The 22,063-nt window shown below is 40.0% G+C and overlaps 1 protein-coding gene across 2 annotated transcripts in view; it reads left to right on the top strand.

Moving 5' to 3' along the window:
- slc9a1a (solute carrier family 9 member A1a) overlaps positions 1-9,271 on the top strand; it is a 36,127-nt gene extending 26,856 nt beyond the window's left edge. The window contains exons 9-13 of one of the 2 annotated variants that reach the window (XM_033640441.2): positions 1,726-1,852; positions 3,579-3,680; positions 4,422-4,503; positions 4,785-4,841; positions 6,897-9,260. In XM_033640441.2, coding sequence (XP_033496332.1) covers positions 1,726-1,852; positions 3,579-3,680; positions 4,422-4,503; positions 4,785-4,841; positions 6,897-7,186 — 658 coding nt within the window. In that variant the 3' untranslated portion in view covers positions 7,187-9,260. Of the gene's footprint in view, positions 1-1,725; positions 1,853-3,578; positions 3,681-4,421; positions 4,504-4,784; positions 4,842-6,896 lie in introns of both variants that reach the window. The other variant, XM_033640442.2, reaches the window with a different exon arrangement.
- The last annotated feature ends 12,792 nt before the right edge of the window (positions 9,272-22,063 follow it).

The following is a 22,063-nucleotide window of genomic DNA, read 5'->3' as shown; positions in this document are numbered from 1 at the left end:
ACCAAAACATCCAGACTAAAGTCCTTAATCCTGCAATAACTGACTTTTATGGCCACTTAGGGGGGAACAATGTCAACACAACACTGACATAACCTGTCAGCTTTTAAGTTGATACTGTGAACTTGTTAGCAAATAGTTTCTGATGTACATATCTAGCTGTTAAAAAGCAACATTATCACTCACTTGGAGTTGTGTTTTTGTCCAGTATTAACTCTCTTCTAGCTGTATATTTGGTCTCTACCAACTCCTGAGGGAAATTCCTGGCTCTTTAGCTGCTAAATGCTGCTCTGTGTTCACCGGCTAGCAGCTAACTGTGTCTGTCTGCTGTTTGGTGCTGAGCAGGGAGTGCAGTTGGTTTTAAGAGCAAAAATAACACTGTGAGAGAAGTGAGAGTGAACCAGAACAGTGCAGCTGCATCCGGAAAGCTTAACAGTGGGCCGTATCTAGCAATACAACTCCATACAGCCGACAAGAGCTGCAGATTTGTGTTGTAACTCTCTGTAAGTTCATCACTATGAGCAACCCCTCTCACAATGTCATTTGATACATTATAATTATCAAAATACCAAGTGAGGGCAATTTAAATGATTTAAAAATACTTTTATTGCTAAATTAATTGATAATTCATAATGCAATTCTCATGTATTTGAGTTAACTTGGACGCATAATAATAAACATGCCAACATGATATAAACAGAATTACAGTAACTGCAGTAGTTCCTGTCACAGCCTTGAATGGAACAGGAAGTAACAGTTCTATTTTCACACGTTGTTTTACATGACCTACACTGCACTCTGCAGTCTGTCATTTCATGTTTAATGTGTATTGCTTTGATAACTCCTTAAATTTTGTTTCATTTCTATAGTTATATCGACTGAAAGTCTGTTTTTAAGAGAGCACAACACTACAGGAGCACTGATGGGTCACAGTTGTGAGCTGTTTTGTAGCTGCTATTACATTAACAGCATTGTCATCATCACCTCATCTGTCATGTTGCAAGTGGCGAGGAGTTTGTAGTTTTCATTACCCAGGGTGCCCGTATGCTGTAACCTCTAAAAACACCCACTGTACGCAGCTGCATCAGCCTCAGCCTCATTAATTTCACATCGGCAGGATGAAGTAGTCAGTGATAAATTGTTAAATTAAGCCTTGGTCAGTGTTAATTCCCAGTGTGAGTCCATCTTTGCTAAATGTTTTATGTAAATAAAAGCTGGAGACAGTTGGATACACTGGTTGGGATCCTCAGAGGTCACAATTACTTTGCTCACCAGTTTGATCTTAGTAGAAATTATATTTTCTTCCCCACTCGACCGCTCTTAAACCAAGAGTGGACAAGGTCAAACCTGTCTGCGAAATTAATTCAGCAGTGCCAGATACAACAGTAATAGCATCACTTTACAGATAACAAGCCACTTACTTTGCTGATACTGAGTATCTGTTACAGTAAGAGCTACTGTTGAGCTGATAGATTATTTTCCTGGTGTCTGTTCTAAAAACACTGGCTGCTCAATTACACGAGCTGTTACTGACAGCTCACACTGTTCGACACTCGCTGTCAGTCATCTGATCAGTCGATACTAGAAGGACATTTTTAAGGAAATTCTGATTTCAGTGGTTTCATCATTATCACGTCGTTGACTGTCATGTGTTTTTACAAAAGCACACATGATGTGTGTATGTGTCTGTATTACATGTAGTCATAGATTTTTCCCCCACTTTTTCAGGAACATCCAGCCTAAGAAGCCTCCTCCTGCCAAACCTGCAGAGAGAGCGCTGCCCCAGCTGCCTAAAGGCCGAGAGGAGGAGATCAGGAAAATCCTCAGGAGTAACCTTCAGAGGACACGAATGAGGGTAACACTGCTATATGAACAATAAGACATATCTTATTTGTGTCAGCTAAAGATGTATTGTCTTGTATTACTGGGAGTTCAGAGCATGTCACTACTTGTATTGATTTGCACTGACACCAGTGGTACCTCTGGCATATTAGGCTGTAGTGTATTGATTGCTGGAGTTAGAATTAAATCAGTAGCTCCTCATACACTGACTGATACTGACTTTGATTTTTAGGGACACAGCAAAGCAATTTTCATTGATTTGCACAGGCTAAGAGCATTGTTCCCTTGTGGTCAAAATGGCCTCCACAAATGTGCTTTTATCAGGGTTCCTGTGGATCCTTAAAAAGTCTTACAAGGAATTGAATTCATTAGTCTAAAAGTAAGGTCTTAATTTGTATCAGTGTCTTAAATCAATCTTTTAAAAGTCTTAAAAATACTCAGGCATGGGATGTAGGGTTTCATAAATCATTTTTATCTGACGTCGAATTCTAAAATCTCAAAATAATTGGTAAAGTCTTTTTTTTTTTTTTTTTTTTTTGCTTAATGATTTGCTGAATGCTTTTTGCATTAACGTCATGCAGTTCAGGATGGTGGAATCAACAGCACTCATATTTTGTTCCTGGCCAGGATGTCCAGAGCAGAGCATAGCTAACAGTCTGTTAGCTAGCTGTTACTGTATCCAGGACGACACGGGAAAGTGCAAATTCAATGAAAATTTGCGATTTAACCAAGATTTCACGGTGTGAAATATAATGCATATAAGGCACACTGTACTTTATGCCAAACTCGGTATGATTGGAAACAAGGCAGTGGAATACCACATGCAGAGTGAGAAACACAAAATTGCCAAACTTGCCACCAAATACCAAGTATTTCCCAGTTTGTTCTACCCTCGTCTCCACCATAGACAAAAGTTTTATGTTACAACAAACATTTCAGCAAATTTATCTTTAAATCTCATGAATTGATTTTTTTTTTCTTCAATTTTGGTTATTGTAAAATTGCCCTTAAATTTCATTCAGAGTGGCATTATAAAGTCTTAAATCTAACGTGTCTTTAGCTGTAGAGACCTTGTTTTATCATCTGCAGGTCTTGAAGTGGCTGTTGCAACATACCACAGTTCCGAGGCCACTGAGTTTGTGTGATGTCTCAGTTTTGACTTGTGTTTCTATTCCTTTGCTGGAGCTCCACAGTACCCAACTGAGGCAGGGAAAATGCTGAACGGGGTTTATTGAGAGTGCAAAAAAGAAAACAAAATGGCGTGTCAAGTCCTTCCAAAATTACATCTCTGACAGTCCACTGCAAACTCCATGTCCTATTTCTATATATTCTCACATATCACTTGTTATTATACTTCAACACCGCATAACACGGTCAACAACTTATCACCAACACAAAGTTCACGTTGTCTTTTTATGCATGAATTTGTCCACACTCTCTTTTTGTCATGAGCACTAAACTGCCTTATGGCACCATACCTGTTGTAAATAACTTGTGCCTGCATTCCAACATATAAATAAAGTAAAGATAAACATAACTATAATGATATGAACTTATATGATGTCATATCAACACAGAAATTCTTACCAAACATAAATATGGGCTTAACTCTTAGAGGGCTTTTGAAATAAACAGAAATAAAACATGCCAAAAACCTCTTTTTTTTGCTTTAATATTTTGTCTTAATAATTAAATTGCACAGTTAAACTGAGATGCTTTGTGTGTCTTCTCTCTCTCAGCTGCGCTCCTACAACAGACACACTCTGGTGGCTGATCCATATGAGGACGGCTTGGGTGACTTCCTTATAAAGAAACAAAAGATGATCGAGCTGGAGAAGAAGGTACGATTATCGGCCTCAGCGAGGGCTACACCTCTTAAATCAAGAATCAGTCAGATCCTGCTGTCTGCTTTGTTGAATGTCATTGACACCAGGTCACAGCAGGGTTGATCAATACACATTCTGTTGATTAGTCAGTGCTAAAGAAGACATTTTGTGATGTCACTGTGCAACAGAGACCGTCATATGATCTGGTGTATAACAAAGTAAAAATCAGGTGAAAAATCAGGAGAAACACAGTAGACGGATGAAGAGCAGCTCTTCTCGTTTCACACCAGGCCACCATCAGTTAAATGATTCAGCAAAAACTATGATTAGTGTTCTAATTAGACTCCACCTTCAGTCGCCTAAATTCATTTTCCCAACACAAATAGGGGCTGATTTATTCGCACGGCTGAGTGGCCCTACCACAAACTTTCATTTCATCAGCCTGTAATTACATAATGAAAGTAGACTCTTGTTTTGGGGTAAATTGAATGTGCCAGAAGCAACTGGAGACTCAAGAGGATTTCTGCATTGACTACCAAAGCACATTATTTAAATGAAGTTTCTCCGAGATATTGATCAGTGGTGAATTACTGAACTGTTGTTGTTCGGCTGCAGCGCTTCCCAAACAATTAAAGGAGGCAGAATGTGTATTTCCTGTATACATTGTACGGAGGTTGCTTTGTGTAACTGCTACATTTTGATTACATGCTGACGGCGCAATCATCTCATGAGCAAACAATATGCCTGTTTTCCCAGATAAAAGACATGAATAACTACCTGACGGTGCCTCCTGCTCCCCCTGACTCCCCCACCATGTGCAGAGCCAGACTGGCCTCAGGTAAACACATCCATCTTAGCCACAGCCAAACACAAACACTCGATAGCTACCACCATCATACTGACAGGTACCACGTGAAACAATAGGAGAAAATATACCATGTCACTGACGGGACCCACCGGGATGAGACATTATATATTGTGAGGCTCATGGGCAGCTTTCACAAAACAAACACAGCAGAAAGCACCGTTCACAGCTGCAGTAACAGATATTTCCCCAATGATGGAAATATGTTTGCATGTGGCAGCCAGCATGTAAACCAGTGTGTGGTTTCATTTTAGGCAGAGATACTGATTTCAAACCTGCTCAGCAGCAGAAAGGGGACAAAAACTGTCCAGGTAGGTGGTGGGCTTAGAGAAGATTCATTTTGAGTTGTGATAACCTAACAGTGACCCTAACATGCATGTGTCAATTATGTTGCTTGTTAACATTCATTAATTATCCATCACTAATTAGGGGATCTCATGACGTGATTGATGAAGCCAAACTCAGATGAGTTGTTTTAGATGTTTACCAGGGCTGTAACCGTTGTGTGTACGGAAGATCACGGTCAGGGGTCACGGTTCAGTGCACGCAGCCACACAGAGAATACGTGGTATGTAGATTAGAGCTGCTACGATTAACCGATTGATCGATTAGTTGTCAACTATTAAATAAATCCCCAAATGAATTGCTGGTTTCTTTACTTCTCTATGACAGTAAACAGAATATATTTGAGTTGCGGACAAAACAAAACATTGTTTTGTCTTGGACTTTGGTGAACAGTAATAGAAATATTTTCACCATTTTTGCCTGATGAAGGTCTAGTTACCGAAAAGTTGTCGCATTAAAATCAGTATGTTTGCAAGGTAGACAGTGGGACGTGAGTCTTTTCTACAAGTTTTATTCTGCTCGTCCCTCTCCTATGCACCTGTCTGGAAATAGATGTGTGATGTATTCCTTTGTTTTGAGCAGACGTCGCGCTAGACTTTTTCGTCGCCGGTCATTTTGACCGACAGGGTCATAAAAATCCGGTCATAATCTATTTTTACTGGTCATTTTAATTTTCCTTTAAGATGTACAAAGATATTTAGTTTTCATTCGTTCGTTTTTAATAAATCCAACAAGCAAGTTATAAAGTGTGCATTAATAAGGACATGAACGAAAAGATGAACAGACATCCACACACAGATGCCATTCTGGACACACCGGACGCGGAACCGAAGCGCAGCGCCCAGCAGCGGAGGCAGTTTTCAATCGGCGCCCATGTTAACCTATCTGACTGTCCACACAGGCTGCTGAGCAGAGCGGAGCGCCCGCGGAGGCAGCGTTTCAGTTCGGCGTCTGGTCTATTTTTCACGCGAGCAGTAAAATACCGTGTTTATAATTTAAAATAACACAACAGTGCATAACTGAACACATTTTTCAATACCATAATCACTTCATTACAATTTTAATTTTGTGTCACCGAGCCTACAGACATAACTACATGAATAAAATGGTCAATAACAATATGGCCAGTGTTTATCCAACACGCTCAATACATGGATATGCAATGACAAATTGTAATTAACTTATTACGCTATAAAAAACGATTAAAATATGGACTTACCCATGTTTAAAATGACCTGCTGAAGTGAAAAAACGAGTACTGATGGGAACAGACGAGTGGAGTCGATGTTTAACCGGCGCGGAGAGCGCAGGAGAAATGCGCTGCCTGTGTGGACAGTCAAGTGCCTGCGAGTACACTCGCAGGACTTCCGCGGCACCACGTGTCCAGTGTGTCCAGGGCTCAACAACGCTACATGAAGCAGATGAATGACTTTTTCTCTGCAGTGTGAAAACGGCAGCCACTGGTTGTGCACTCCGCCACCATGTGGCCAGGGGTGGTAATTGCAACCGGTCAAAATGACTGACGGCCTTGAGATTTTCCGGTCATTGTTGTAAAAAAACGGTCAATGACCAAGAATATCCGGTTAACGCGACCCCTGGTTTGGAGTTATGGGACATAACGTGACTCCTGAACGCGGATATGAGCCAAACCGTGACTTTCTGCACCGTTACCTCCCCACTATTTATAGATTACAGTCAAGCATGATATATTGGAACTTCAGCTTGTGTTTTTCGTTGTAAGTTTGTATATAAAAGTTGAATTATTTCCAGCATGTGTTGCATTATAAATCATCTTGTCTTATTTTGCATTAGTTTTGTTGTGTTGTGAAATATCCCAAAAGTTTGTGCAGTGATTGTACATTGGTACCTTTGTTGATCTTAATATTTGTTGATTGCATTCCTCTCCCCCTTGTATATCTTATGTTCATGCACGCAGATGGCATCATGGAATAATATTCAATCCCTTTTCAAAGTTATGTTAAAGCTGATTGCCTGATATGGTACCTCTGTCCTGCCTGTAGACCCACAAGCCTACAGCATAAAGCCGACGTCGGACAATGTGCCGACCATCCAGGTAGACCTGGCCTCTCCTCAGTCTCCAGACTCTGTCAACATGATGGATGAGTTAAGACGGGCCGGCCAGCAGCAGGATGAGGACCAAGGCCTGATGATGAAGCCTCCCTCAGGGCAGAGTGGACCTAACAAGCCAGGCGAGGGAGACGGAGGCAGAGACCAGCAGAAGCTTATGAGGTGCCTGAGTGACCCCGGTCCCAGCGCGGACGAAGAGGAGGATGAACCATTTCTGCCTTGATGTGGCAGACTGGATACGGACGGGTCAGGCTGCATGCCCACCTCCACAGAGGAGAGAGGGCTGCTTCACTGCTCTGCTCTAAGTAATCTCTTTGGTTCAGAAACCAAACAAGCCAAAACTGCTAATGCTGTACGAAACCAGAAACAAAAAGCAAAAGGAGACTGTATGAAAAGAAAAAAAGAGCCATTAGGTTATTATCATTGCTCTTTATTTTTTTAGACGGGATCGGAACAGCAGTCGCTGCTATCTGACAGATGGTGGAGTTTATGGTTGATAGTCTAAGACATTCAGGAAAGAACTATGCATTACCAAAGGTTTGGACTGTTTTAGTGTCAGATAATGTCATTTTTACTTTAGTGTCAGACAGTTTTTCTTTTTTAATGACTGTGTAGCTGTTGGGTTTTTATGTTTGTTGATGATTTTTTCCATTCTTCCTGTCTTCAAAGCTACATTCTTTGAGACATGCTGGGCCTCTCTAGTCCTAAATTGCATCAACAACGCAAACTGCTTCAATCCAGTTTTCTTTTTCGAACATAGCACTTGCGTTTTAAAGTGCTTGTTTTAATTCAGTATCTCACTGAAACTGCTCTTTCACTCTGTCACTTGAAATTGCTGGATATTCAAACATTTAGAGAGGCGGTGGTTTAATATCTTTGGCCTTATTTTATGTCAGACCTTTTCACTTGGTGCATTTTTATCTTTGTCTTTTTTGAAAAATATATTTTTAATTTCAGGGGTACTAACATCTGTTTGCAATCAGAGTTTGTTCCAGTGTGCGTGGGATGTAGGTTAGAAGCTGGATGTATTTACTCTCTTCATAAAAGAACCACAGTTCTTTGTAGTTGTGCTTACAGACCTGCGGCCTTGTCCTGCAGCAGCGGAGGGAATTATACGGACTTCAGAAATCCCTCACTGCTGTATAAAGAGGTTTGGACAAACAAACTTGATTCTAAAATAGTTAGGATGCTGTGTAAAACGTTAATAAAAACAGAATGCAATGATTTGCAAATTATTTTCGACACATATTCAATTCAATACAATACAAAGATAAAATAATTATATTGTTTTTTGTAAATTATTAGGGACCAAGCAGGAGTTGTTGACAAAATTGTGGGTTTTTATTTACCCCCCCAAAAAATGTGTGGAAAAATTACAAACCAAGAAATGAACAACTAGGCCTATAAAAGAGGTCAACATAACATAACTATACTTAATATAATAACTTAACAAGGTGTTAACTGAACAAATTGACCATATTACAGTGGGGTAACCAAAATGGACGGCAACTACAAAAACTAACTAAACCCAAATCCCCCCCATGACATGGCAGCACATGGTTTGGTCCAATGAGTTGGCGCCAGGATTTAAGAATTCTCAGCCACACGTTTTGCTCCACCAGGAAGGGACCTCCCCAAACAACCACGGTAACTCATAGACAAAGGTACAGATAATTAATATCAAACATCTTGTCTTTGTACTGTATGCAATTGAATACATGTCAGAAAGGATTTGCACTCTTTGCATTCTATTTTTATTTACAGTTTTAGGAATCAGGGTCGTACAAACGTTGAGTGTTTGGGCAAGACAGGTTTTGATGTCAGTGATCATGCTTCATTCTCCATGTTTTATGTTATATGTTATACCTTAGTTTTTGAACACCCTTTAAAACTCACTCAAGTAGGGGTGGAGTTGTTAGACTAGATGTCTTTCTTAATATTGACTTAACGAATAAGTGCCCATCCAACAGTCACCTTCACACTCCTCGTATATTAAACTTTAGGACCACATAAGCTGATTTCAATATATCAGATCCAAATGCTCACTTCCTTTGACATGCCTGTTTGCATTCTTCAGTTTAATGGCCTTTACAAGAAGCATTCCTGCTCTGCGTCACTGTTCAGTGTATTACACGACAAGTGAAGGTTTGATTTTACAGGAATCCATCAGCACCTCTTAACCTTCTTGAAATGTTAGACTGTAGGCATGTCATGGCAAAAAAAAAAAAGTAATTCTATGCAGTATAGATGTGTAAGATATGTAAATTAATGAAAATATCCTATATTTATGAATACCCTTTAAAACTGAAGTCTTGTAATCTTGTAAACATGCAACACGTTGTGGCAAACCACAAATTCAGAGCTTAGTTTAAACACGGGCATTAAAATAACTGGTCACAAAGGAGTTTTTGCACATCTCACTGAAACGTTCACTGCAGGCATGACGACACAGTCTTGAGTTTTGTCGATACCATAAATCTTTCTTTACTGCATACGGTTGTACAGTGTGTAAAATACATTGCACGTCTTTTTACGGGGCCGCTCATTTAAGTGTAACGACCTGAGTCGGTTAAAGTTGTTAATGTGATCATTTGCTGGTCCATATCCGTTTGAACACCTTGTGTGCCACAGCCAACAACATGTAGATTGTAAACCCACAAGTATTCTTTCACCAAAGTCACTTGACGACAGATGAGTGCAGTTTCTCCATACAGGCCATCCAAAGCACACACTGAAACACAGTCCTCCTCTGGGCGAGTCACTGCTCCAGTTTTCCGGCTGTGTTCTAGGTGTTAGTGGCCACTGAATCCTTCCTGATCCTCTTACATCCAGAAGGCTCACATTACAGCCGAGGGGAAGGAGCAGAAGAACATGACAGGTTATTGAGTTTCTTTAACTCCTCTTCTCTGTAAATGGCTTGCTATGGTTGCTGTAGCGAGGGTAAGAGGATATTTTGTCTGTGCACAAATGCACTCATGTAAATCCGGGTGCGTAAATGTGCAAATATGAGCGTACTTCTACTGTTGTCAAGCATATTTGGTCCCTTTTGCCCCTGACAATTTCCCTGCTTCCCAATTTCTAAAAGGATAATTACAGCTGAGAGTTGGGAGGGTCAAACCTTAAAGCTTCTCATTTCCCTGTCTGGACCAAATTGAATTTACTGTCGGAAATGTCAGCGTGTGTGACTGAGTGTCGCAGTGGAGGACTGCTGAAAATGTCAACAAGGACGGGGTCAAAGAGAGAAGGGTTGTTTAAAACCCAGAAATGACAAGCCAAACGACTTACAGCGCTTTCCCCCATCTTCACATCCTCCTTTTATCGCTGCTTAAGGGACAGTGATACTTACATGCAGCGTTGAATTTATGAGGTTCTAAAATGGTGTGTAAACTGCAGCTACAAGAATCCCAGAGGACTGTTTCTCTCAAACTGTGAATGGTCACTTAACGTGCTGCTGTTGGGGAATATTTCTATATCATCTTCCCAGACGCTCTTTGATTTGGCTTCTATTTAATGGCAAGTTGTTGCTCATGTAACCCTTAACTGCCCTGCGGAGGTTTCAGGAAGGTTGCAGCAAGTAATCAGTGTATGAACTTACTTCCACTTGTGAATTTATGTAACTGTGTGAATGCAAAGCGGGGTATTTCAGAGCGTATATGCATCACTCTCTGCATAGATGCTTATTTTTTTGTGTCAAAATAGATGGTTAAGGGTCCGGTGTGAAAGGTTTAGGGGCGTCTGTTGGTAGAAATTGTACATAATAATTATAACTGTGTTTTCATTAGTTTATAATCACATGAGACTTACAATTGTTTTTGTTACCTTAGATTGAGCGGTTTATATCTATGTACAGGGCGGGTCCACTTCTAGGGAGGATAAAGCCCCTCGAGGTCTCCTGCCCGTTGGCACACAGGTCAAGTTTCAGTTTTGCAACCTCACCGTGAGATGCCACCAAATCTATACACTGGACCTTTAACATAACTTGAGACATCAAATCCCTGAGAACTTCACATTATCCCAAAGACTTTTAATTTCTCCAAAAGAAAATAAACACTATTTTCATACTTTTACTTTTAAAACCAAATGAATTGGGTTTTTTTCAGGCAAACATTCTCATACCTCAAAGGGAAATGTTTGGTGCAGTGAACCTTAATCTGAAGCCATACAGCCTATAGAAGAACCTATGTCATTGTATTCATATATTATAATGTCTCATACACACGTCATATTTGCCTTTGTTTTGCTCAAATGCTCAACTTTTACATTTAAATCGCTCGTGTCTTCAGGTGAATGCTCACTGTTCTCAATGTTCACATGTTCACACTGGATGTTTTTCTACAGTACTGAATTCATCATGGCAGGTCTCTACGTTAAATGTGTTGGACTGAACTACAACAACAACACTGTTGTCTCACCAGCATTCACTTTAGCTTTAAAGTTTTACTTTGCATCTGTTTGCTTTATTATGTGCTTTAATTGTGTAACTGCTTTAATGTGCGATTACTTTTTTTTCTGGCTTTACAGGGATATTGAAGTCCCTTGCTTTATTGTCAAGTGCTTTATCTGGATTCATGTGCATTACATCACTCCATGTGCTTTACAGAAGTTTTTAATCTTCACTGTGGGTTTTTTTTCCATCTCTTTCTTGTTTATCTTTAACGGCGCTCCAGAGGCATTTGTCACTCAAACTTTAAACTGTGGCGTTCAGGCTCGAGGAGAAAGAGGCTGAATTTACCGCTTTAAACTCTAATCAGTACAGCTTATAAGCTTTCCGCTCAAATTCTCCTTTTAGTTGGATTGTTCCACTGGGAAAGTAAGGTGAAGGCATCAATTACAATCAGCTCCACAAGACTCTTTACTTTAAAGTCACACTGGGGGTTTTGCATGTTTTAGATTTGTATTTTAGTTGTGGTATCCAGGCAGCCACTGGTTTCTATCCATTCACCAGAGCATAACAGACTTTGTAAATACTCTATTATATTGCAGATTCATTTGATAAACAAGGTTCACTTCTTTTTTTCCAGATTTATGAAACTCTCATATGTACATGAAACAGTAGATTCCATGCTAAAGCTGTTTTAATGGAAGTGATGAAGGACAATATCCACAGTCCTCATCCTAACCAAAGATAATACGAGACTTCAGCAGTCAGAGTTTGACAAACAAGTAGATATCTTCTGCTCTTTTTTGTAGTATTTTTCTGTTTGTTAAACTCAGACTGCTTAGGGCTCATATTATCTTCTGTGTTAAATTGGAAGGCATTTTTTGTGTTTGAGTCTGGATTTTGTCTCCTGTCACTTACATTGAAATTGCCTTTAGAGAGGATCTTTTAAAGGCCAGTATGAGCAGGAGAAACTATTGCAGCAACCAAAAACTGGAAAAAAAAAATGGAACCTATGCCTTAAAAGTGCAACAATAAAATGAAAGAAAATAAATGGTTGCCATAAAATTAGGAAAACACAGATCACAAAATCCTTGACACTACTTCAGTATGATTTGAACAACTGTTAGGACTAATTTGGAAACTATAAGAGTTGTACTACATGGGCTAAAATATACAAAAACACAAGTTTGTTCCTTTTTAAAGTGGAAACGGACGATTTTTTCTCCCCTAGCGTCTCCAAGTGGTATTTGTGCTGCTGTTGCAAAGACAACCAACAACGCAGTACACATGCATTCTCTTTCCCACAGTTACTTCAAGTTTCCCCCATCTGCCATATCCGCTACTGGGGTGAGTAACTGCAAAGAACTTACTTTGAAATGCTTTGGTAACTAGGGATAGCCGCTGATAGCTACCAGGGAAACTAAAGTGTTATCCTCTGCCTGTTTTGGTTGTGCAGTAGTTGGCACACTTCCTTTGTGCCGTAAATTGAGCCTTTTCCTGGTAGATCTTACCCAGTAGCAGAGAGACTTGCATAGTGAAAGCGAGACTTATAGGGAACCAATCTAAACTCTGATGATGTCATTACTCTGTGGCCATTACATTGTGCAATCAACATTAACGTCGTAATGATAAGTTAAAGCAAAAACACGTGTCTGTTTCCACTTTAAGTACTGAAAGATTTGACCAGCCCAGCAGTGACAGACTACCGTTATGTTACGGATGAACAGTTGATTCTCTCCAATTACACAGGCAGTAATTACAGTGTGACTCACAAACGCACGTCATCAACATAATGACCCCTGCGGTGTTGTTACTCCACCACCCAGAGACTGTTTTCCTCCCTCGGTTACCTCATCGTTCTCCACCGTTTCACACCACACGAGCACTTTAACGAAGCTGTACCTTTATCTCATAATGGTGATGTTAAAGAGAGCAATAAGTGGCTTTAATGTAGTGTACACATCGTGCATGGTCATCAGGTGACGCATCATGGGGAAAAGAACTGTACTTCATGATGGGCCTTATAAACAGGAGTGTGTCTGGGGGGTTTTAGTCATAAAGAAGAGAAGCTGGGGTTTAAATCCTTGTGAATGCCATGCTATGACTCGATAAAAGAGTGAATTTTATTTCCCTTTTGTTCATTGTTTTGTTTTCTTTATCTTCATGTGTATGAATTTGTGTGTGTCAGTCAATTATTTGCGGTTTGCAAATTTAAATTTTGCAATAATTAAGAGGTTTTTTATTTTATATACACATAAATGGGAATATAGATATAAATATATATAGAAAAAGAAAAAACGTACGTATTAGAAATTTATGATAATGTATAAATCAGAATCTGAAAGATAACAAGTGTGCACTCTCTTGTTGATTAATCTTTAGATTTCAGCATTCCATTCCTGTAATGAACCGTAAAACTAACAACCAGAAATGAAACTACATCAGAAACTATATACCAAATTAAAGTTTTACTTTATAGCAATGCTGTGTCCATGTCTCATGATTTCAGAAAGATGCGTCTTTTGTTTGACCATGCAACAACTTAAATTAATATTAGTGATTTTGTGCAATTCAGTATCCTTCAATATGATCTCCACATTCAAGTTTACACATTGGCGTTGGAAGAAGTATCCAGAGCCTTTATTTCATTAAAGTAACAGTTGGTAACTTTTATGAAAATAACTTTTGTCATACTTAAACTAGTTTGTCACTATATTCGAAAGGAAGCACATGAGAAGCATCATCTGTGGGGAAAAACAAAATCATGTCCCTTCTGCCCTCCTACAGCCTCTAATGGAATTTACTGCCACTTGCTGACAACAACCAATCAGAGCCGAGGACTCTGTCAATCACTGCTCGTGAACTGCTGTCAAGCTAGTCAGCGCTAACCAAATATGAATCAAAACTTTATTACTGTTTTGCCTATTCCTTACCTCAAATGTTCTCAGAAACATATTTTAATGTACTGTTTAGCTGTAGAATGAGAACGCTGATCCGTCCGGTGAGCAGTGCCACATTTTGCCCCGACTGTTTCCATCTCAAAAACGGCAGTCCTCAAACCAATGGGTGACGTCACAGTGTTTCCAACATGGCAGCCAGATCACAAACGTTTTATTTTACAGCTAAAGAGTACACTAAAATAGTTTGACAGTTTGACCACAGTTCATTAGCAGTGATTGACTGCAGGCGACAGCCATGGCCAGAGGCATCATGTTTTCAGGTTGATGGTCCATCGGTCCCATTCTCCTGAACGTGACATCTTAAGAATGCTTTCAGGGAATCTCTTCAAATTTAGCACAAATGTCCACTTGGACTCAAGAATGAACTGGTTAGAATTTGGTGGTCAAAGGTCACTGTGACCTCACAAAACATGTTTTTGGCCATCACCCAAGAATTCATATGCTAATTATGAAATTTCACACAAATATTTAAAGGGATGTAATAATGAAGTGATTAAATCTGACATCTAAAAGTTGACTCTAATCTTGGTTGCCCGCCTTAAAACTGTGCTGATCAAATAGATCAGACAGGAATGTGAACTCTAAGTGAAGCGGTAAATCTAGTCTTCACATATCTTTAATCAACTACAGCTGTTAGTAGAAGCAGCAATATCACAATATAAAAATTCTGTTAGAAGTAAATATTAGGAGCATTCAAAGTTAAAGATCAGAGCCAAATATACAAATAACATCAAAAACATTCATGATGCAGAGTTCCCCCTTTCATAGCATGTTACTATGTCATAATGGGTTATAATTTTTAGGATTTTGAGCTTTATTTCAGTCTGCAAATGGAAATAAGAGCACCATGTATTAATCTACAAATTCATGTAAATAAATGCACAACCTCTCACAGAGAAAACTTAAATAGCACAGTACAAAACATTACAATAAAGTCATTTAACAGGCACCTCTGTATTCCGAAAAAGCTGTAGGCTGAAGCTACAGATTATAACACTCATCATATTTAGCAATCAACAACAAAACAAACCAAAACAGGGAAACAAGGCGTAATAGCAACAACATACAAAAGTTGTTGTTAAAGTCTTAAATCTCCAAATTTAAGAGCACTCCCTGATGGCAGTCACACCACAAAAACTGCTCAGGAATGGCCTGGGGTATGTGACTAGGACCTCAAGGTGTCAATCCGACCTCCAAATTGCTCAGATCCCATTCTGATTGAACATCCATTGAGCATGCCGGTACCTTACCTCGCAACCCACAGGACTCAAAGGATTCGTCGACAATGCCTTGGTGCCAGACAACACAGGACGCCCCCAGAGGTCCTGTCTCCATGCCTTGACAGGTAAGAGGGGTACTGCTGCAATAAGTGGGGGTACTTTGTCTATAACAATGTTTGGGTGGAGTGTGTGAAGAGGCATCCACATGAATGCCAGGACCAAAGGTGTCCCTGCAGAACATTGCATTGTAATAAAATAATCGATGTTATTCACTTCACCTGTTAGTGGTTTTATTGTTATGGCTGATCGGTGTCAGATAACTATGTCTAAACTGTACTGTAAAAGTAAAGTACTTAGTTACTTTGCAGCTCTGTACACAAGCACCTTGTTGGTGTGCCCTTGAGCAATAATACAAGGACAAGGGGAAGAGAAGAGATGTGTTCAGCATCCCTGCAGGATCAGCAAAGTTGTTTGCAGCACCTGTAATAACCTTTACTGGCCAGAAGGGAGAGTGCTGCACACTGTAATTAAAATAAAATCATTCAGCATTCTGAAACACAACAAGTCCCAAAAGTAAAACATTAGTGGAAGAGTTGAATATATATATATATCTGGAAGACATTTCATAACTGGATACTTGGTTGAGTCTAATAAACTGAGGATGAACTGTCTGCCTCGTTAATGTCTAATGACATTACGTGGTTTGGCAGTGTTTGCATGGAGCGTGTGAGATATCCAGAGAGAGAGCTGCAGCCGCTCTGGCTGAGGCGGTTTGTTTATTCCGCTTCTGTCTCTCGTAAATGGAAAATTCACAATGACTCGTGTGCTCCTCAACCAGCTTGGCCTCACATCCACATTCCCTCCGTAATATTTTCTGGAATGGATATGCCCTATTTATAACATTCGCTCATTGTAATTGTTGGCAGTTGTTGCTTTCTATCGTTTTCTAGCAGAGCCTGCGGGTGGCCAAGTTAATTTTACATCTGAAGAGTTTAATTTGAGACTCTAATTACTAGTATTGATGTTGGCTGAAAATCCTCTTTATATATTTGCATTTGTAGGAGTTTTAGCTGATACTCATCCAGAGGAATTAACAGTAAGTCAACAGTAAAATAAGCTTATACTCCCGGATCCAGATTAAAGGAAGTTTCACATGTTGATACCCATCAAGATACTCATTTGTATTCTTGTCAAGAGTTCAATGAGAAGACCAGTACCACATCCTTGTTGTTATAGTACATATGAAGTTACCACCAGCTCGAGGAGGGACCAAGTCATTGTTCTGCAAGTCACAAAGTAAGTCTCAAGTCTTTGCACTCAAGTCCCAAGTCCATAACTTTGAGTTTCAAGCGCTAAACCAGTGGTTCCCAACTGGTGAGTGGATGTCCAAAGTGGGTCACGGGTCCATTCTGAATGGACCACAAGTGACTCCAAACATGTGAAGTTAGTAGAAAACACATTTTATTTTGAAGTGCAGTGAATCTCTGGCACAGAGCTTTTATTTTGAAATGCCATTTTCTGCTGTAGAGTGACTTACAGACAGCTACTTAACAGAGACAGCAAACTAGCTAAACAACATGGCCAAACACAAGTATGACATCGAGTGTGTTAACCTGTGGACCTTGAGCTAATGAGTAAGGAGAAGATGCTGTCGGATTGGTTCGAGCAAAGTGGATCTTGGGAATTAAGTGTTGACTTGTTCAGAATGAATAATGTTAATGTTAGTTTATTCAAGAAATAAAGGTAAATTAATTGATCCATTGCGCATATATCTTAAATACCATACTTTTTAATCTTTGGGCTTGGGGGAAAGTATCAAGTATTTTCAAGTTAAAAGGCTCAAGTCCAAGTGAAGTCAGTGGTGTCAAAATTCAAGTTGAGCTGCAAGTCTTTTTTAATTTTGTCAGGTCGAGTTAATGGTAATCAAATTTGTGACTTGAGTCTGACTCGAATCCAAGTCATGTAACCCAAGTCCAAGTTAGGGGACTCAAACCCACATTTCTGCCACCAGTAGCCGCCTCTCTTCATGAGTTAACTGCACCCAGCAAAGATATAGTCCTGCACATAACCCAACTGTAAAATCATTTTTATTTGGATTAAACAAACAAGATATCACATGTTAATTTGTTATAGAGGTGCTGGTAGGTTTTGCTTGCAACGAAACATGTCTGGATATACTACAAGCAACAATAACTTACAGGGAGCCTGTTGATCTTTGAGCGAGCCTGAGGTAGATGTTGCTGTACATGTTGGAGGAGCACAAAGCTCCACAACTGCCAATGGCGAACAACTGCTTCTCTGTAATTATTGTGCACATGAAAATACAGAACCTGACCCTTGAAACTTAAGATCAGAGTATCAAAGATCAGAGAAGAGTCTGAATAATAACCATAATTTTGTGTATAGTATAAAAATGCTTTCCTTTCCTCTTTCATATCCTTGTGACCCATCAGACTGAATTTGTGACCCTTGTTGGAAACTGCTTCTTCAAAGAAAACTGTGCATAGCAGAGTCGAACACAATAAAAACAACACCTCCACATGCGCGTCCTGAAATGCAACAGCACTGCAATAGGTTCTTTGTTGGTAAGTCCTTTAAATGAGTTTTCCTGGGGACGGTATCATAAAAGACTTGATTCATCTCTGTTATAAATTTAAACTGAAGCCGTACTTTGTGGAGGGTATTCACTGCACTATATTGTACCGGTGTTGCTTTCATTTTACTGTATATATATTGAGCATCTTTGACACAAAACTTTCCTTTGGGATGAGTTAAGTTCTATCTTATCTTAACCTATATAGCATCTACTCCCTCTCAGCTCCAATCAGGTTTTGCAGTAAGAAATATTGCCATGTATCTGTATCTACTCTTGTGAATTAATGTGCAGCTGCAAACAGAATTTAATTAACTGACTCTCACTTCATGGGTTCTTTTTTTACAGTGGAATAAACACGCGATAAACTAATGCCAAATATTTAATAGCCTTCCCCAGTGTGAATTGAGCCTGAAAGCTTTTCAAATGAACTGGTCCGAGTGTTTATTTACTTCTATTTTGCTGCAGTTAAATCACCGGGTCTCATTTGTCTGTCAACTGGGCTCTCACCGCGGTGGAGCCGCTTAAATTGGCCTTGTTTGCATGAGGGCTCTTCTGTTTGTTTACTCCTGATCGCTCTTAATGTTTAGAGTGACTGCCCTTTACATATAATGATGTTGTTTGTTTTGAATATTGGAGCCGTCTGACCCTCGGCCACCTCTGCATACATGGAGGAACGGAAGGTTTTGTGGTTATTTGCCTACTTTTGACAAAGTCTGTGCAGTCAATTTAGTATATAGTCAGTTTTAATGTTGGTGCAAATGATTGAAAGGTGATTTTTACAGCCTCACTGACACCTATGGGCTCTGCTTTCAATGCATATGTACACCAGTGGATGGCACTGTGTAGCCATAAACTGACACAGCTCTCAACAAGTGCTGTCATCATTGAACAAGCTCCTACTTTTTCACTTCTAATTTCACTTTAGGAATGGTTAGTACACTAAAAGCATGCTGGCATGTTTAATCAGCGTGTTGGGGAGGGAGGCAGGCTTTCTGTGGCCCCATTACATCAGCTTAATGGTGTGTTTGCTATTGCATTCACTCTCATTTACATGGCCCATATACCCCCTCTAATGTATGGCTAATTGTTGTGTTCGGGCTATAAAAACCCTGAACCGTTGCATCGATGTTCCTCACAAGAGAATGCTCCCGATTTTCAGCGTCGACTAACGTGCTTTGAAAATGTTTTGTTACACAACAAGAGATGTTTTGATTATGAATCTGGTGGAGACGGGTCACATGAGGGGCCGCGTGCACACAGCAGTTTGCTGTTTGTCTCGTCTATAAAAGGAACAGACAAATATAACTTCAGCGAGGCAATAATGCTGAGCTTATTGTTCCACTGATACTATTTGCACTGATGGCTGATCTGAGCTGTGTTCTATTCATGTTGACGGGAGAGACGAAAAATGTAACATGCCACTTTGGACCCACTTCTTTTCACGAGAATTATGCACACAATTAGCAAAGTAGTGTAGCAGCAATGTTTGAAGAGGTGGAAGGTTACTAAATCAATTTGCTTATCAATGTCATTTCTGTTTGTTATTGATGGTGCTCTGTTCTGCTCCCTTTGCTGCTGCTCTCCGGCTTTCCACGTAGGCGCATGGAAGGGCAGGGAAGTTTGCTCTCTCTGCCTTAGGCTTTCCTCATTTGCACGTGGAAGGGCAGAGGGGTGTGCTCTCTTTGCCTTGAGGCTTTCCACGCAGACACATGAAAGAGGCTTTCTGTAGGCCCAAGGAAAAGCAGAGGGGCCCCAGAACAGAGCCATACCGCTAAATATAATACTGCAAATGGAAATAAAGTTTTCTTTGACTAAAGTGTTCCTGACTGAAACAGAGATTTCTAAATTGAAGTCATAAGGGGATCATGTTTAACAACAGCAAAACTCAATCAAAACATTCATTACAGACTCTCACACAACTCTAATTTATCCAGTCATATGCTCAGTACTCACTTAACCACTTCGGCACAAACAGCACAGGCACACTATTCATCGGTGCATGAGAATGTTTATACAGAAGTGTTTTAATAGCACAGTTTTAGCTAAAATAGATGTGTTTAGGAAACACTGAGCATACGACTGGATAAATAGGACTTGGACTTCACTGTGTAGTCTCTGTGAGAGTTTGTAAACTGATGTTCTGATGTAGTTTTGCTATTGTTCAGTGTGATCCCCTATGACTTTAACATATCAAGAATTGTCTTTGTTTTTGGATTCTTCATTCACCGTGGTGGCATAGAAGATAAACAATGTTTTTCCCCCGAATTCAGTGTAACACAGGGTGAGTAATTGATGTCCAAATGTTCATTTCTGGGACGGCACAGCCTCAGCAACCACCCATTAATAAGACGAGGCGATCTCCCATCAGAATTATCAGGATTGAGGTGCCAGTGTCACGTCTCGCCACAATTCATGGAGGGTTACACTGGGGTCTCCATCCTCAATATGCTTTGTCAGGACTTGTATATCTCTCATGCCATGCACCAGGGTCAGCACCCCCATCCCAAAAAAGTCATCCCTGATATTTATGACTCGACATCAAGCGTCCTGCAGGGCCATGATTCCCAATGTCAGGGAATGCTTTGCAGCAGTGCTTAAAGAAACAAATAGCAGGCACAGTGACATTATTAATCTGGACACGCTGGCACGAGCTAATACATCTCTGCCTGCTGTTTGATGTATTGGAATAAGCAGAGCACAGAGATGGACTTTCTCATTGGCATCTTGTTTGATGAATAAAACATCAGTGCGGGCTGGGACAGAATAGAATTTTTGAATACAAGAGCAGAAATGGTTATGGATCACAGGACTTATTACAATCTGTGACCCTCTGCAGAAAATGTTTTAAAGACAGTCAGCGAGTTTTAGGCCACGTCCTGCATACTTTACAGTCTCAGTGGTGTAATTGTTTGACGAGTCCTAATAGTCAGTGATTATACTGTAGACTGTAAATAAACTCTTGTCTATAAGAGTACAGTCCATCTTTCCTCTGATCATAATCATATGCCAGTGAAGTGCAGAAAAAAGGGCACAAAGTCAGTGTCTGTGTTTGGAGACGCTTCCCAAGTGATAAACCATGACACAGTCTGATGCAAACAGCTCTACATGTAGTGCCAGACTTCCTCGCCATGCTTATTATAAATTATGTTTGCACATGGAAGAGCAGGATGCTAGTGTGTCCAGCAGTGAACCGATGAGGCTGTGTGGTGCCACTGCTGCATTACGAAGAGTCGGCCAGTCACCACAAATGACACTTCCTCTGTGAAATCGCTAACTGCATCCAGACAACAGCAGTTAGTTTCAGTTGTAAGAGTGAATACAAAGCTTCCGAGAAATTACCTCCGTAGGAGCCATTTACCTATACAAACCATTTATTTTCTGTGAAAAATGTCTCAGCTTTGATTTCACCCTGGTAGTTGGTAGTGGTGAGACTGTATTGCCTTGCTCATCTATCCTTGTGATAAACTAGGCTGTTACCGGCCCGGCGCAGCTTCATGCAAGCTCAACAACTGGACTCGTGTATAAGTTGGCCTTTTGAGAAATACTGACTTGATGTGTCTATTGAGTTGTTTTAAACAGGCAGCAAGTGGTGTTTCATTTCATTGCAATCAGCATAAACATATGAATAATCCATGAGGTGAAATGTATCTAAAATGCCTCAATGATTATATTCATGTTGTGCTTTTTCCTCTGGAGCCGGGCAACATGATCACCCGTGGCCACTTTATTAGGTACACCTCTGCAATTTAATACAATCCAATGCAACAGGTTTTGTTGACATTGTGTAAGAATTGTGTAAAATCAAAAATGTTTATTATTGAGGTCATTCTTAAAATGGTGTTGTATTGGATCATATAGAGAGCTTTTTTTTTTGTTTTTGAACTCCTGCTGCCCCTAGTCCCCCCACCCCCTAAAAAGTTTAATTTAATTTAATTTAATTAAT

The sequence above is a fragment of the Epinephelus lanceolatus genome, chromosome 10, assembly GCF_041903045.1.
Source record: "Epinephelus lanceolatus isolate andai-2023 chromosome 10, ASM4190304v1, whole genome shotgun sequence".
Classification (NCBI taxonomy): Eukaryota; Metazoa; Chordata; class Actinopteri; order Perciformes; family Serranidae; genus Epinephelus; species Epinephelus lanceolatus.
This window is presented reverse-complemented; position numbering and strand designations above follow the sequence as displayed.